This window comes from Solanum dulcamara, chromosome 5 (genome assembly GCF_947179165.1).
Source record: "Solanum dulcamara chromosome 5, daSolDulc1.2, whole genome shotgun sequence".
Taxonomy (NCBI): domain Eukaryota; kingdom Viridiplantae; phylum Streptophyta; class Magnoliopsida; order Solanales; family Solanaceae; genus Solanum; species Solanum dulcamara.
In genome coordinates, this window is record NC_077241.1 from 78564832 (window position 1) to 78577057 (window position 12226).

Sequence of the window (12226 nt, forward strand, 5' to 3'; positions counted from 1 at the left end):
TTGATAACTTTTTAATTCCCTGTCACTTTTTAGTCAATCAAATAAGACATTCGTATAGTAACAATTTAATTTTAAAATATCTATTTTATCTTTAATAAAATAATTTATATATAATTCATTTTAGATCATAAATTTTAAAAAATCTTTTTTCATTCTTAAATTTCATACCAAATCGAACTACGTCTGATAAATTATTGAGAAAGCGAAAGTATTTGCTCTTTGATGACTTAAAGGTTTTGTCGGTTTCAAGAATATAAGTCAAAAGACTTTCTTTGCTTTAAGTATGTAAAATACTCTAAAAAATAATGGTGTTAGAAAGCAAAGTAAGAAAGAGCAAGTCGCTGTCCACTTGTTACTCTTTTTTTTATATGAGTGGGTAAGTTGCTCACTAATTTTAATCTTATTTTGACTATAAATTATCAAAGTTTGGCAATTAAAATACGAATATAAATACTGCAATATCTCTCAATTCTCTCTTTATCTCATTCTCTCCTCCTTATTTTGCTAAGTTTAATTTATGAGTTGTTAGAGAAACAGATGCCATTAGACAGAGAATATATTCATATTTACATCAAGGTAAGTAAATAAAACAAGATGTGTGTGTATATTTAAATCATGGCCAACTGATCTGGAATCTGATTCAACTCTGTTTAAATGTGTACTTTGAATTTCTTTTAGTTATATTTTTATACAAATCATAATTTATAAATATTCTAAAGCGTCATATTAATAAATCGCATATCTTCTTATTTTTCTTATAAATAAATATATGAAATTACAAATTTTAAAATACATATAATTTTATAAAGAATTCATTGATCAACAATAATAATAACTAGTTTATCCTTTAATATAATAATTTCACGTGGTGCGGACAATCTCTTCAACTCGAACATAAGTATTTTTTTTACAAAACTATAAACTTACGAATCAAATGATACATACACCTCTCAAATAAATATGCTATTGATTTAAAATCACGATTTCATATCGCGTATACGAATACAAGCTAATTTATTTATTTTTCTTCAATTTATCTCAAGAGAAAGAGGGTCCCAACACTCTATCATGATCAGAGTCCTAACCGCTTGGTTTTTCCCCAAAAATACAAAAAAAAAAAAAAAAAAAAAAAAAAACACCCAAATGATGAGATATTGAGTAGTCTACACATCAGAATCTTTTTTTTTCCTTCTTTGGACAGCAAAAGTACATGTTGAAAATTCTCGAACAACAAGTTTAAATATTTACGATAAAAAAAAATAGATTTATTAAATCACATGTTTATGCTTTTGAAATATCATATGCAGAATTTCTCTCTTTTTTTTTTTTTGAGGGGCGGGGGGGGGGGGGGTTGCTTTCATGTGAAGGGGTGGGGAGTGCCTCATTCCTAGACTACTTTACAAAATGAAAGGGGCACAGGCTTGTTGTGTGGGGTCAGGTGATTGTCAACAACTAGAATAGTACTATAAGGTGTCTCCACCATTAGACTAAACAATGGAGGAACAAAAACTATGACCATACACTGTAGAAATTGTTGTTGTTCAGTGTAAAGAGTTCACTTTAGGAGTTTTATACAGCAAAATTGTTTTACTTCTACTCAATAATAAATAGACGATTAATTAGCCAAAAAAGTTGGCTCATTTCTTAGTAAAAATTCTAACATTCTATTCTAACAGCACCACTTTGAGATGAAATAAATTTGGGTTTTCTGTTGACTTGCTCCAAGCATTGGATGACATCTCCAACCTTAAAGTCATCCCAATTTTGAATAACAAGTCCACATTCATTCCCCTTTCCAACTGTTTCAACATCCTGCTTCTCCCGTTTTAGCGATACACAAGATCCTTCGAAAACAACTTCACCACTTCTAAGAAGCCTCATTGTCGATGATCTGATGAGTCTGCCATCAATCACACGACAACCAGCTATCTTGACATCATCTCCCTTAGCTTTGCTCCTTCCTTTAAGCTCAAATATGCTCAGTATCTGTGCCTCGCCTGAAACCTGTGTCTCAAATGTCCCAGGGGCTTTGTCAACAATAGAGTTGCCAATATCCTCTAGAAGATGATAGATCACACGATGGATTTTTATCTGTAACAAAATCACAATCAGTATGAGCATAACGTTTTCAGCACGTGATAGGAGCATTCAAACGAGAAATGTAGACCACGTTTTGTATTAGCCAGAATGAACACCTTAATGCCAGCTCGATTTGCAGCTTGATTGATTGAACTAGGTGGAGTTGGTATGTTGAATCCAACAATAAATGCACCACAAGCTTGTGCTAAATCCACGTCAGACTCAGAAATAGGCCCAACACCGCCATGGACAATATTCACGAAAACCTATTAAAAGGACAATTTTTAAAATTTTGAAACTGAAATTTCTGTAAGTACACTAAAACAGAGTTGATCAATTAAATAGCATACTGTCAATGCATCTGAAACACTAGTTGACTCACCTGAGGACTATCCAAACTCTTCAATGCATCTGTAACAGCTTGGACAGTTCCTTGAACATCTGCTTTTACGATCATTGTCATTTCAACCCTCTTGGGCTTCTCTTCAACCTCACCTTCATCTTCAAAATTAGATTCTGACACTAAGGCACCTAATTTTTCCGCTTCCATCTTCCTCCTAAGTCTATCTTTTTCAAATTTCTTTTTCCTCCCTGCGCTAAGCATCCTTGCCCTTTCCTCAGAGTGAACGACAATAATGTCATCACCAGCCATTGGAAGCCCTTTGAGTCCTTCGATTTCCACAGGCATAGCTGGCATAGCCCTATCAGTTGATTTTCCTAGCATATCCCTAATAGCCCTGATTTTTCCCCACTCGGCACCTACAACAACATGCTGACCACAGACAAGGGTTCCTGCTTTCACTATTGCAGTAGCCAATGGACCCCGTCCTCTACCAACCCTTGCCTCGACGACATAAGCTTGGGCTGGTCCATCTACACGTGACTTCAGATCCATCAATTCAGCCTGGAGAAGCAACGCCTCTTCCAGCTTATCCAACCCAGTCTTTGTTACAGCAGAGACTTCAACAACCTGAACATCTCCACCCATCTCCTCCAGAGCCAACCCTTCTGTTGCAAGCTGGATTTTCACTTTTTCAGGATTCGCTGCTGGTTTATCACATTTATTGACAGCAACAACAATCGGAACATTAGCTGCTTTTGCATGGGACATTGCTTCCAGCGTTTGTGGCATAACACCGTCATCAGCAGCCACTACCAATACAACAATGTCAGTAACCGCTGCACCTCTTTGTCGCATAGCGCTAAATGCCGCATGACCAGGAGTGTCAAGGAACGTGATTGATGCTCCAGAAGACATTCCAACAACAAATGCTCCCAAATGCTGAGTTATGCCTCCAGCTTCCTTAGCAGCCACAGAAGTCAGACGTAGAGCATCTAAAAGGGATGTTTTACCATGGTCAACATGACCCATCACTGTGACCACTGGTGGACGTGGCAGGACTTCAGCACCTTCATTAGAATGCAGCCGCCTAACATTTACTCCAATTTCCTGCAATGGAAACAAGTAAACATTAATATTAGTCCATAACCACAGATAGCATCCTGCTTGGAAGGTTAGCAACTCAAATTGAAAAACACGAGTTAGATTCAATAGAGAGATGGAAAAAAATCTTTTACCATCGCAACAAGCTCGGAAATGTCGATGCTAAGAGGATCATATTCTGAGTCAACCTTCTCCCCCACATTTATAAGGATTTCCTGCACGACAGATATTGACACACCACAACGTTTGGCCAGCTCAACAATTGTCATGCCTTCAAATATCTCTACAGTTCTATCTGATAAGGAGGAGCTAGCAGCTCTTTTTAGCTTGGGAGGGACATAAGGAGCTTCAACGGGTGGTGAGGAATCCTTTGTCCTTTTCTTGAACTTCCCTTTCTTCTGAATCTTCAAACCCAAAGCTTCTGGTTCTTTTTTCCAAGCCAGTCTTTCTGGAGTGGCATGAAAACACCTAGAAGAAAAGAACAAACTATATTATCTCTATTACATCAACCAAAACGTAACACTGTTAGGTTTCTCAGGCTAGCCCATAGTCTTAACTTATCTCTATCACGCTGCCTATGATCTTAAATTTCACCTTTCAATGTTCAGATTAATTCTCAAAGAAGAAACCACTGTCCAAATTTATCCTTCTATCCTTCTTGTCTTTGGAGTGTTATAAAAGAAGTGCAATTAACTTCAAGGAAAAAATAACAGCTCACCATTATCAACCAACTTGACCATTTTAGAAATAACATTATTCAGTTCTGCCAAGCTTATTACTTAACCACGGCAAACCACTAATCTGATAAAAACACATCTCCACACAATGTCATGTAAAACTTCAGTTAACTTGTTCACAAGTCGCAACGAAAATTTATTAAACTTTAGACAAATACGCTTGTTGAGTTAAGATTTAATTGTACTCGATATTTAATGTTTTGATGTCAATGTTTACCACAATTGAGGCCTCCAACTGAAAAAGAGCAGGCCAAAGATGTAGTGTATTCTCTTAAGATGTAGTGAATTTTCTTTATTTATTACTGTTTGTTGCCTGTTGTTTGAAATTATTGATAAAAAAATCTGGCGAAACCTGTTATTCTTGCATAAAAATTTCCACTGAAATTGCTGTATAACAGCTACGTCCTGTGTTGCCTAAGTGGGCGTTTGGCCATATTTTATTGTGAAATTTGAATAAAGTAGTTTTTGTTTTCAAAGTGAAAAATGATATTTAAAAACTGGAGTTGTGTTTGGCCATGAATTCAAATTGGAGTTGTTTTTGACTTTTTGTGAGTAATTTGGAGTGAAAAAAGTGAACACTTTTGATGAGAATGATATTCCAATCTTTCTTCTTAGAACATATTGATTTGACCCCATAAGCGGGACCAAGTATGTTGCCGCCAGAAGCAAAACCCCGTATAGAATCTCCTAATTGTTCCAGAGCTACTAGAAAGGGATTCTTTAACCAGAAAGAATTCGGTTCAGATGGAGGATATCTATCCAGCAACTCGATCATAGATGATGGAATCATCAAAGATTTGACCTTTTCGAACTATGTCTCTAACTCACTAGAGGCACGGGAAACAAAGAGAGTTGTTTTACAAATTCTTGAAAATACATTGAATTCTGGAATTTCATGGTCAAGAGTGTAAAAAATGAAAAAATAGCCAACCACTCTTAACTCCTGAGTTTCATTATTCAGCAATCTATTTCAAGATTTAGCCTCTTCACTTAAATTCTTATTATTGGACAATGCAAGTAGCATCCACCACTTTTTTGGTTAGTCTTTTGGTACAGGAGTGCTAAAATTCTATACTCTAAGCATTTTGCTGAAAGGAAACCGTTAAAGCAATATGTTTGCCAATAATGATTCCCTTCATTGCACCACCTAGCTGTCAACTTTTTTCTTGAAGTATTTGCCAGTTTTGTTTCACTAAAATAATTTTCTTTTTGTAATTAGCCAGTTGATAGCCATGATTATAGGCTACTTAGAGTAGACTACCAATGAGATCTGCAGACCAAAAACTTTTCAAAGATCAAACTTTGTGCTTGCTTCAAATATAGTTTCACAAACCAGAGAAGAAAAGCATTTAAGAGACCAGCAATTGTAGAATGAAATGGTTGAAAGATAATTCCCTTCAGCATCCGAAAGGGATTTCCTTCAACAGGATAAACCAGAGATCTCTTACGTCTGGAAAGCACTCTTTCCAAACCAACATGTTCATTATGAAAAGCAAAAAGTTATTTCTGATCCATCTTTTAACTGCTTAGGATTCAAGTTCTTTAGCCTGTGGAGAATGTCATATCCTCATTTTGGCTGAAACTGAGAAGGTAAAGTTCTTTAGGAAACAACCTCTCTACCTCAACAAGGTAGGGGCAAGGTCTGCATATACTCTACCCTTCCCAAACCCCATTTGTAGGATCACACTGGTTATGTTGTTGTTGTTGAGAAGTTAAAGTTCTTTGAAGAGCACTAGAGTGTTCTTCTAGCTACTTTCTGCCGCACTTGCCTCATTGTTTATTGGAAAAAGATTTTCTTTGAATTCTAAAGCAGTTTGGTGTTAAGTAGTTTACCATTAGTCATTACCCAATTCGCAACAAGATTCAAAATTTTTATTTAGTGAATTTATTCGTCTATTTCCATATTATTTTAATTTTTTATAAAGTAACTGGTATTAATAACAGCATCAAGAAGATACAAGAATTACAAGATATGGCACTTGAGCTTACAAAAAATCTCTGGCTGATTATACAGACTATCTAAGCCAGAACTAGTGAGTCAATAAAGTCCTGAAGTTGTTCTGCATTAACAGCAGGATACAAGTTGGACCAACTAAACAAATTGGCAATACACCTAGCCTTCAAAATCTTAAATTAGTTGACTCCCCATCAAAACATCTCCTATACCTCATATATTTCCATATTTCTTAGAAAACAACTTATCATCAGAATGATGTCACTTGCTTTCATAAATGAATTAACCAAAATATCCCTAGGAAAGTTAAAGTAAAGTTGTGACTTCACCTTATTGAAGTTCTGTAAGTTAGGAAGTTGGTACAGTTTGACTTCCATTGACCTGCATTTAGGAAGCATCCTGCAGTATAAGGGAAAAAGATATGATACATGCCTGCACATCATCTGAAGCCATGCACTCATTCTTTAGTTTCAGCTATCGGAAAATATAGCCAAGAAAGTTTATTAAGAAACTAAGAAGCATTTCACCCAGATGTAGTGCAAGTAATTGTCCATGGTAAAAATAAAACTTTTGATTTTCAAGGGGCATGGAAAAAAAGAACTTCTACAAGCAGCAGAACAAGAACTACAATACTTTGTCCCTCCTCCTGTACCAAAACATTCAGAACATTTACTTTGTCCCTCCTCCTGTACCAAAACATTCAGAACATAAGGAAGATGATGAGCTCGCAACCCATCTGATTTAGAAAATCACCAAACAAACTATTAAAAGGATGATGATTAAGCACAATGGTCAATATAAACAAATGAAATTAAGTGCAGGCCTTGTACCGAAGATGGTTAATATAAACAAATGAAATAAGTGCAGGCCTTGTACATGAAGAAAAACAAATATACAGACCTTGTACTTGTCCAACCAAAACTGGAATTGTTCTCTGCGCCTCTTCAAGGTTAGATTTGGAAACTGATGCAGCAGTATACCTGGATCTTACTCCCAATGCCTTTGTAAGACTAGTGAAGCTACCCTGCAGAAACACTCCATGTAAAAGTCTGCATAGAACTACCTCAAAAGCATACTAACTTGGCAAAGATGGAGTCTCAACAATGGCATAGTAGAATACATAATATGTAGACAGGGGTGGATAGATTTGTGCATTGGCAGCCACGAGAGGAAAATCAGATAATATGGGGCGGTAGCTTTATGATAGAAGAGATTAACCAACTTATATTTGGCCAATGCAGTGCACAACTGCACATCTTTTGGGAATTCATTTGGTCAACGCAGTTCACATCCTTTTTCGGAGAAACTATACTGTCCACTCATGAAGATACTTACAAGACTAGTATCCAATTATAGATAAGAGTTCTGAATAGGACCACAAGCAACACTTTGCACAAGACAGTTCTCACAGGCAACTAACAAAATTTAATAGAATTAAGCAGACAAGCAACTAAACACACAATCCTCCTGTTTTTGCTAATGGAAATGTCATAGAAGTCGAGGTACATGAATTTCAAGCATGAAAGCGAGTAGACTCTCTTTTTCTTTATTGTATGAAAGCAAATAGACTATTTGAAAGGTCAAGGATCAGTTATGAAGTGATATTCAGTCGACCCCAACAGAAGAAGCCTAAAAAGCACACCTTTTTCCCTGCCGCCTTCCACGCCATTCATATGTATTACAACCTCCAGACCTGTAGACAACAAAACAAAAAGAAACGTACAATTGGAAGGCATGCTAGTCTAAATTGACACTGCTAAATGACTTGAGAGAAATGGCTAAATAATGTATAGAATTAACTTATCCTAAACATATTTGGGTTCGGCTATATAATACCACGGGAACTACTCCACTCTATTTGGGCCCACATTGACTAAGGAGTTCAGTAAAACGATAGAATACATTAATGTGAATCAGTAAGGCCAAAAACACTAAGCTAAAACAGAAACTAAAGGCATACCCAGAACGTCAGGCAAATCACACAAATCACCTCCCAATGAGTGACTCTTATCATAAGTTTGCTTCATTGAGAAGTTCAGATACATACATAAAATTTAAAAAGTTCACATTTTTAATGAAAACTTCCCATTGAAATGACATACATTGGTTGCTTTTCAGCTTCCAATATATCAACAGGGGAGATGGAATACAAATGACAGACCTTTTGCGGAAATTAGAAAGGTAGCAATATCCTCAAGCACAAGTGGAATCAACCTCAAAAGAAAGACAGTGATATGGATAAACAATAGAATACAGTAATGCAAATTAACAACATGAGGCTTTATCAATTCCTTTTCCACCCAAAGGTGTGGCCTGTTGGTCAATGAAGTGGCCGAGAGTCATGAGATCTCAAGTTTAAATCCCACCGGAGACAGAGTTACCTAGTAGTTGGTGGTGGTGGGATGTGGCAAGTATCCCGTGGAATTAGTCCGCAAAAGTTGGCTCGGACACCACGGTCATCAAAGAAAAATTAACAACATGACCAAAACCCTGAGCTAACAATAGAAAATAAATGCATACCCTAAACCCTGAAAGCCAAAAACAAAAAAATAAATACATAGCCTCAAATTTCTCCCCACACCCATAACACCCCCCAAGTAAAGATGCATCAATGAACTAAATACTCTATATCCATTCTGCTCTATTCGAGACCATTTTCATATAAAAAAGCAAGTACAGATACACATATAAACTGAAAAAGCTCACATTTTTATGAAAAAATTGCATTGAAAAGATAATTATCAGATACTTTCAAACCCTTTGCAGCTTCCAACATATCGATAAGGAAACATGGTATGCCAAAAAGAGAATCTTTATGGAAATTATACAGGTGAAATTATAATCTTGGTAAATAATGAAGTAGAATGAGAAAGAACAGCTTTGGTATAATGACCTGATAATGGATCTGATAAAGAGGCAAGAAACTGATGTTTTAATAAAAACAACAAATTCTTGAAAGCACCCAACAAGAGTTTAATGGCTTTTTTTCTCTGTGGTGTTGTTCGAAAGCCCCAGTAGGATGCGAGACCAAAGAGAAGGAGAAGAGGAGGCTCACTGGTAGAAAAAGATGAATTTTATTTTTTTAGTTTTTAATATTTTTCATGTTGCAAGTAGAGTTTTTCACACCGTCAGGAAAAAATTAAGGAAAATTTAAGCCTTACTTATTTCATCTTGTATTTCCAATAATATATAATATACAAATTATATTTAATTATATAATGTTTGGTTCAAGATTATAATATCTGCCTAACTCAGCTTAATGAGTACTGAAAATCAAACAGGGTTAGAAATAAGGATGGCAATATCAGCTCATTTAAGTAAAATGAATTCATTTAGCTCATATTTATTTAAATAGATTACTCATATTTTTTTAATAGATAAATATAGATTGATCTATTTTAAAAACGCATATGAATATGGAAAAAATAAGTAAAATATGGGTATCCATATAGACCCATAAATCACCCAAAATTTCTAATTACACTAAAATATTTTTTAAATTTTTTAAAAAAAGAAAATTTGGGTGTATAAATTTTTTTAAAATTTATACACTGGGTTGTTGTTGTTGTTATAAATTTTTTTAAAAAACATTGGTGGGGTGGGGGTGGGTAGGGGGTTCCAGGTGGAGTGGGAGGGGGCCAAAAAAAAATTTAAAAAATTGTTTTTAAAAAAATTGGAGGCTGGGGTGGGGGTAGGGGTCCGAGTGGGGGTTTGGGGTAAGGGTAGGGGGTTTGATAGGGGGATGGGGTAGAATGGAGAGAGGTTCAAAGATTTTTTTTTTAAAAAAATTATTTTAATTTTTTAAGAAAAGAAATTTGTGGTGGGGGTGGGGGTAGGTTGTCCAAGTGGGGGGTGGGCGGGGAAGGGGTTGGGGTGGGCAAAAAATATTTTGATTTTTTAAAAAAAAAATAAGGGGGGATGGAGATAGGATTGGGTGAAAATTTTGGTTGGTGGGTGGGTGGGGGGTTATGAGGATAGAAGAAAAATTAAATTTTATTTTTGTATGAAAAATTAATTGTTTAAAAAATAATAATTTAGGAATGGATTGGGGATTGTAGGGGTTAGAACATTAGTAATTTTATTTTAATTTAATGCCTTTTTTCTTTATAAGATTAAAGTAAGTTAGAACTATTTTACCCAAATCAGATTTGATCAAATCCATATTTACCCATATTTTATATGGATGGATCATAATCCAATCCATTTTGACTCAGTTTATATTCAATCAATCCAAATTCGATTCAATCCAACCATTTGACATTCCTAGTTTGAAAATTAATGTTTTCCTTATCTTATATGTATGCAGCTTTGTTTCAAACAATTTTGCGAATTTATTCCTGTTGATTAACAGTGTTAATTTGGAAATTCATTCTAGTGTTTTTTTTTAATTTTATAAATGGAGAAAAAGATTATAATGTGGGGAATCGAATTTTTTACTGTGAGGTAAGAAATTCTCAAGTACGATTCTAAGGGAAGGAATTGAACTACCTTTTTCGGCCGGGGAGAATAGGCCATTCAACAGGGAGATTCTAAAATTACCGAGGCTTGGTTGAATCTCTCTTTGATTAATCAATGTGTGATATTTTGAATCCTCATTACTAATGGAATCCAAATAATATCTGAATTGATCAGAAAATCCTTTCAGTTGGCTAGATTCTATTACTTGAACGAAACTATATCTTATGGAATCATATTGAATATTTAACAAAACACAATAAAAATTCAAATAGCTGATAAACTACTAACCTATTAAGATCCTCAAATGTCTATTGTAGATTTGTATTACCATCGGACATCAATTAGGGGATTTTTAGCCTTTCGAGATTAGTATTATCGAATTTAAATTGTAAAGTTCATTTGATTCTGTTATTCAGTAATCTAATACACCTTTATGAATTTGAGAATTGGAAAATCTAATGATTTTCTTTGCCAAAATTACAATAGACATTGACAAATTTCCTAATAAGAAGCCGCTTAGTTAATGGTAGTATAAGTAGCCATTTGGATTAGGGGTTGCGTATCAATCGGTTTGGTTCGGTTTTGAAGTTTATCGACTTGACTTATTGGTTATCGATTTATAGACAGATATTGGCTTATCGGTTATCAATTTAACCGTTAAGATTTGATACAAAAAAAAACATTGAAAATCACTTAGAGACAAAGAGACAAACCAAATGAATCATGCACATTAGTTGATAAATTGTGTCTTGCTCAAAAGTAAATGTGAAACATTGTATAAAAACCAAGAGTTTGAGACAACAAGAAATAAAAATATGAAAACTAAATCCTAAGTGAAGGACTTTAGATACCAAATGACAATAAATATAAATTATTAAGTTACTATCGGGTTATCGGTTAATCCGTTAAAAAACTTTAAACCGTTAAGAAACGATAACCCGATAAAAAAATAATTAAAACCATTACCGAAGCCGCTAAATCAATAGTCCATTACCGATAAAACAATAACTTTTTTCGATTCGATTTATCGGTTTCGATTCGATTTTGAACAATCCTAATTTGAATAATGAAAGAAGTGATATTGGGTTATTGGTTTGGGGGGGGGGTTGCGGGGGAAGGGGGAGTAATATTGAAAATTAAATTAAAGTGTATTTAAAAATTGAAATTGTGTTTAAACATGTATTTTAACTAGAAAAAAAGAGGTTAAATTTTTGTGAGTGAAAAACTTTAGCTGAAAAACTTGTCTTAAAAAAATTTCAAAAAATCAATGAAAGATAACCAAACAATATAAAAAACTTATTTTTGTTTAGGAAAAATGAAAAAAAATCTTAATGACACTGACTCCTAAATAACACCAATTCTTTTTTACCTTTTCACACGACTCTCGTTTGGAAAAATTATGAGATTGGTTGAGGAGATCCTTTATTAATTTTCTATTGATTTTGTTTATATAATTGTAATATTTAAACTAGCCATGTGCAAATCTAACTCATTACATGAAGTACTGCTATCAAATCTAACTCATTACATGAAGTACTGATATCTTCCATCTAA

At 34.6% G+C, this 12226-nt stretch overlaps 1 protein-coding gene across 1 annotated transcript; it reads right to left on the minus strand.

The window, feature by feature from the left end:
- Positions 1–1442: 1442 nt before the first annotated feature.
- Positions 1443–9304, minus strand: LOC129890126 (uncharacterized). The gene is made up of 8 exons (XM_055965667.1): positions 9108–9304; positions 7857–7907; positions 7115–7238; positions 6544–6613; positions 3658–3991; positions 2462–3529; positions 2196–2345; positions 1443–2091 (listed from the first exon to the last, which is right to left on the minus strand). Exons 2-8 carry the CDS (start codon positions 7881–7883, stop codon positions 1657–1659), a joined length of 2208 nt encoding a protein of 735 aa, XP_055821642.1. The 5' UTR covers positions 7884–7907; positions 9108–9304; the 3' UTR covers positions 1443–1656.
- Positions 9305–12226: the final 2922 nt, after the last annotated feature.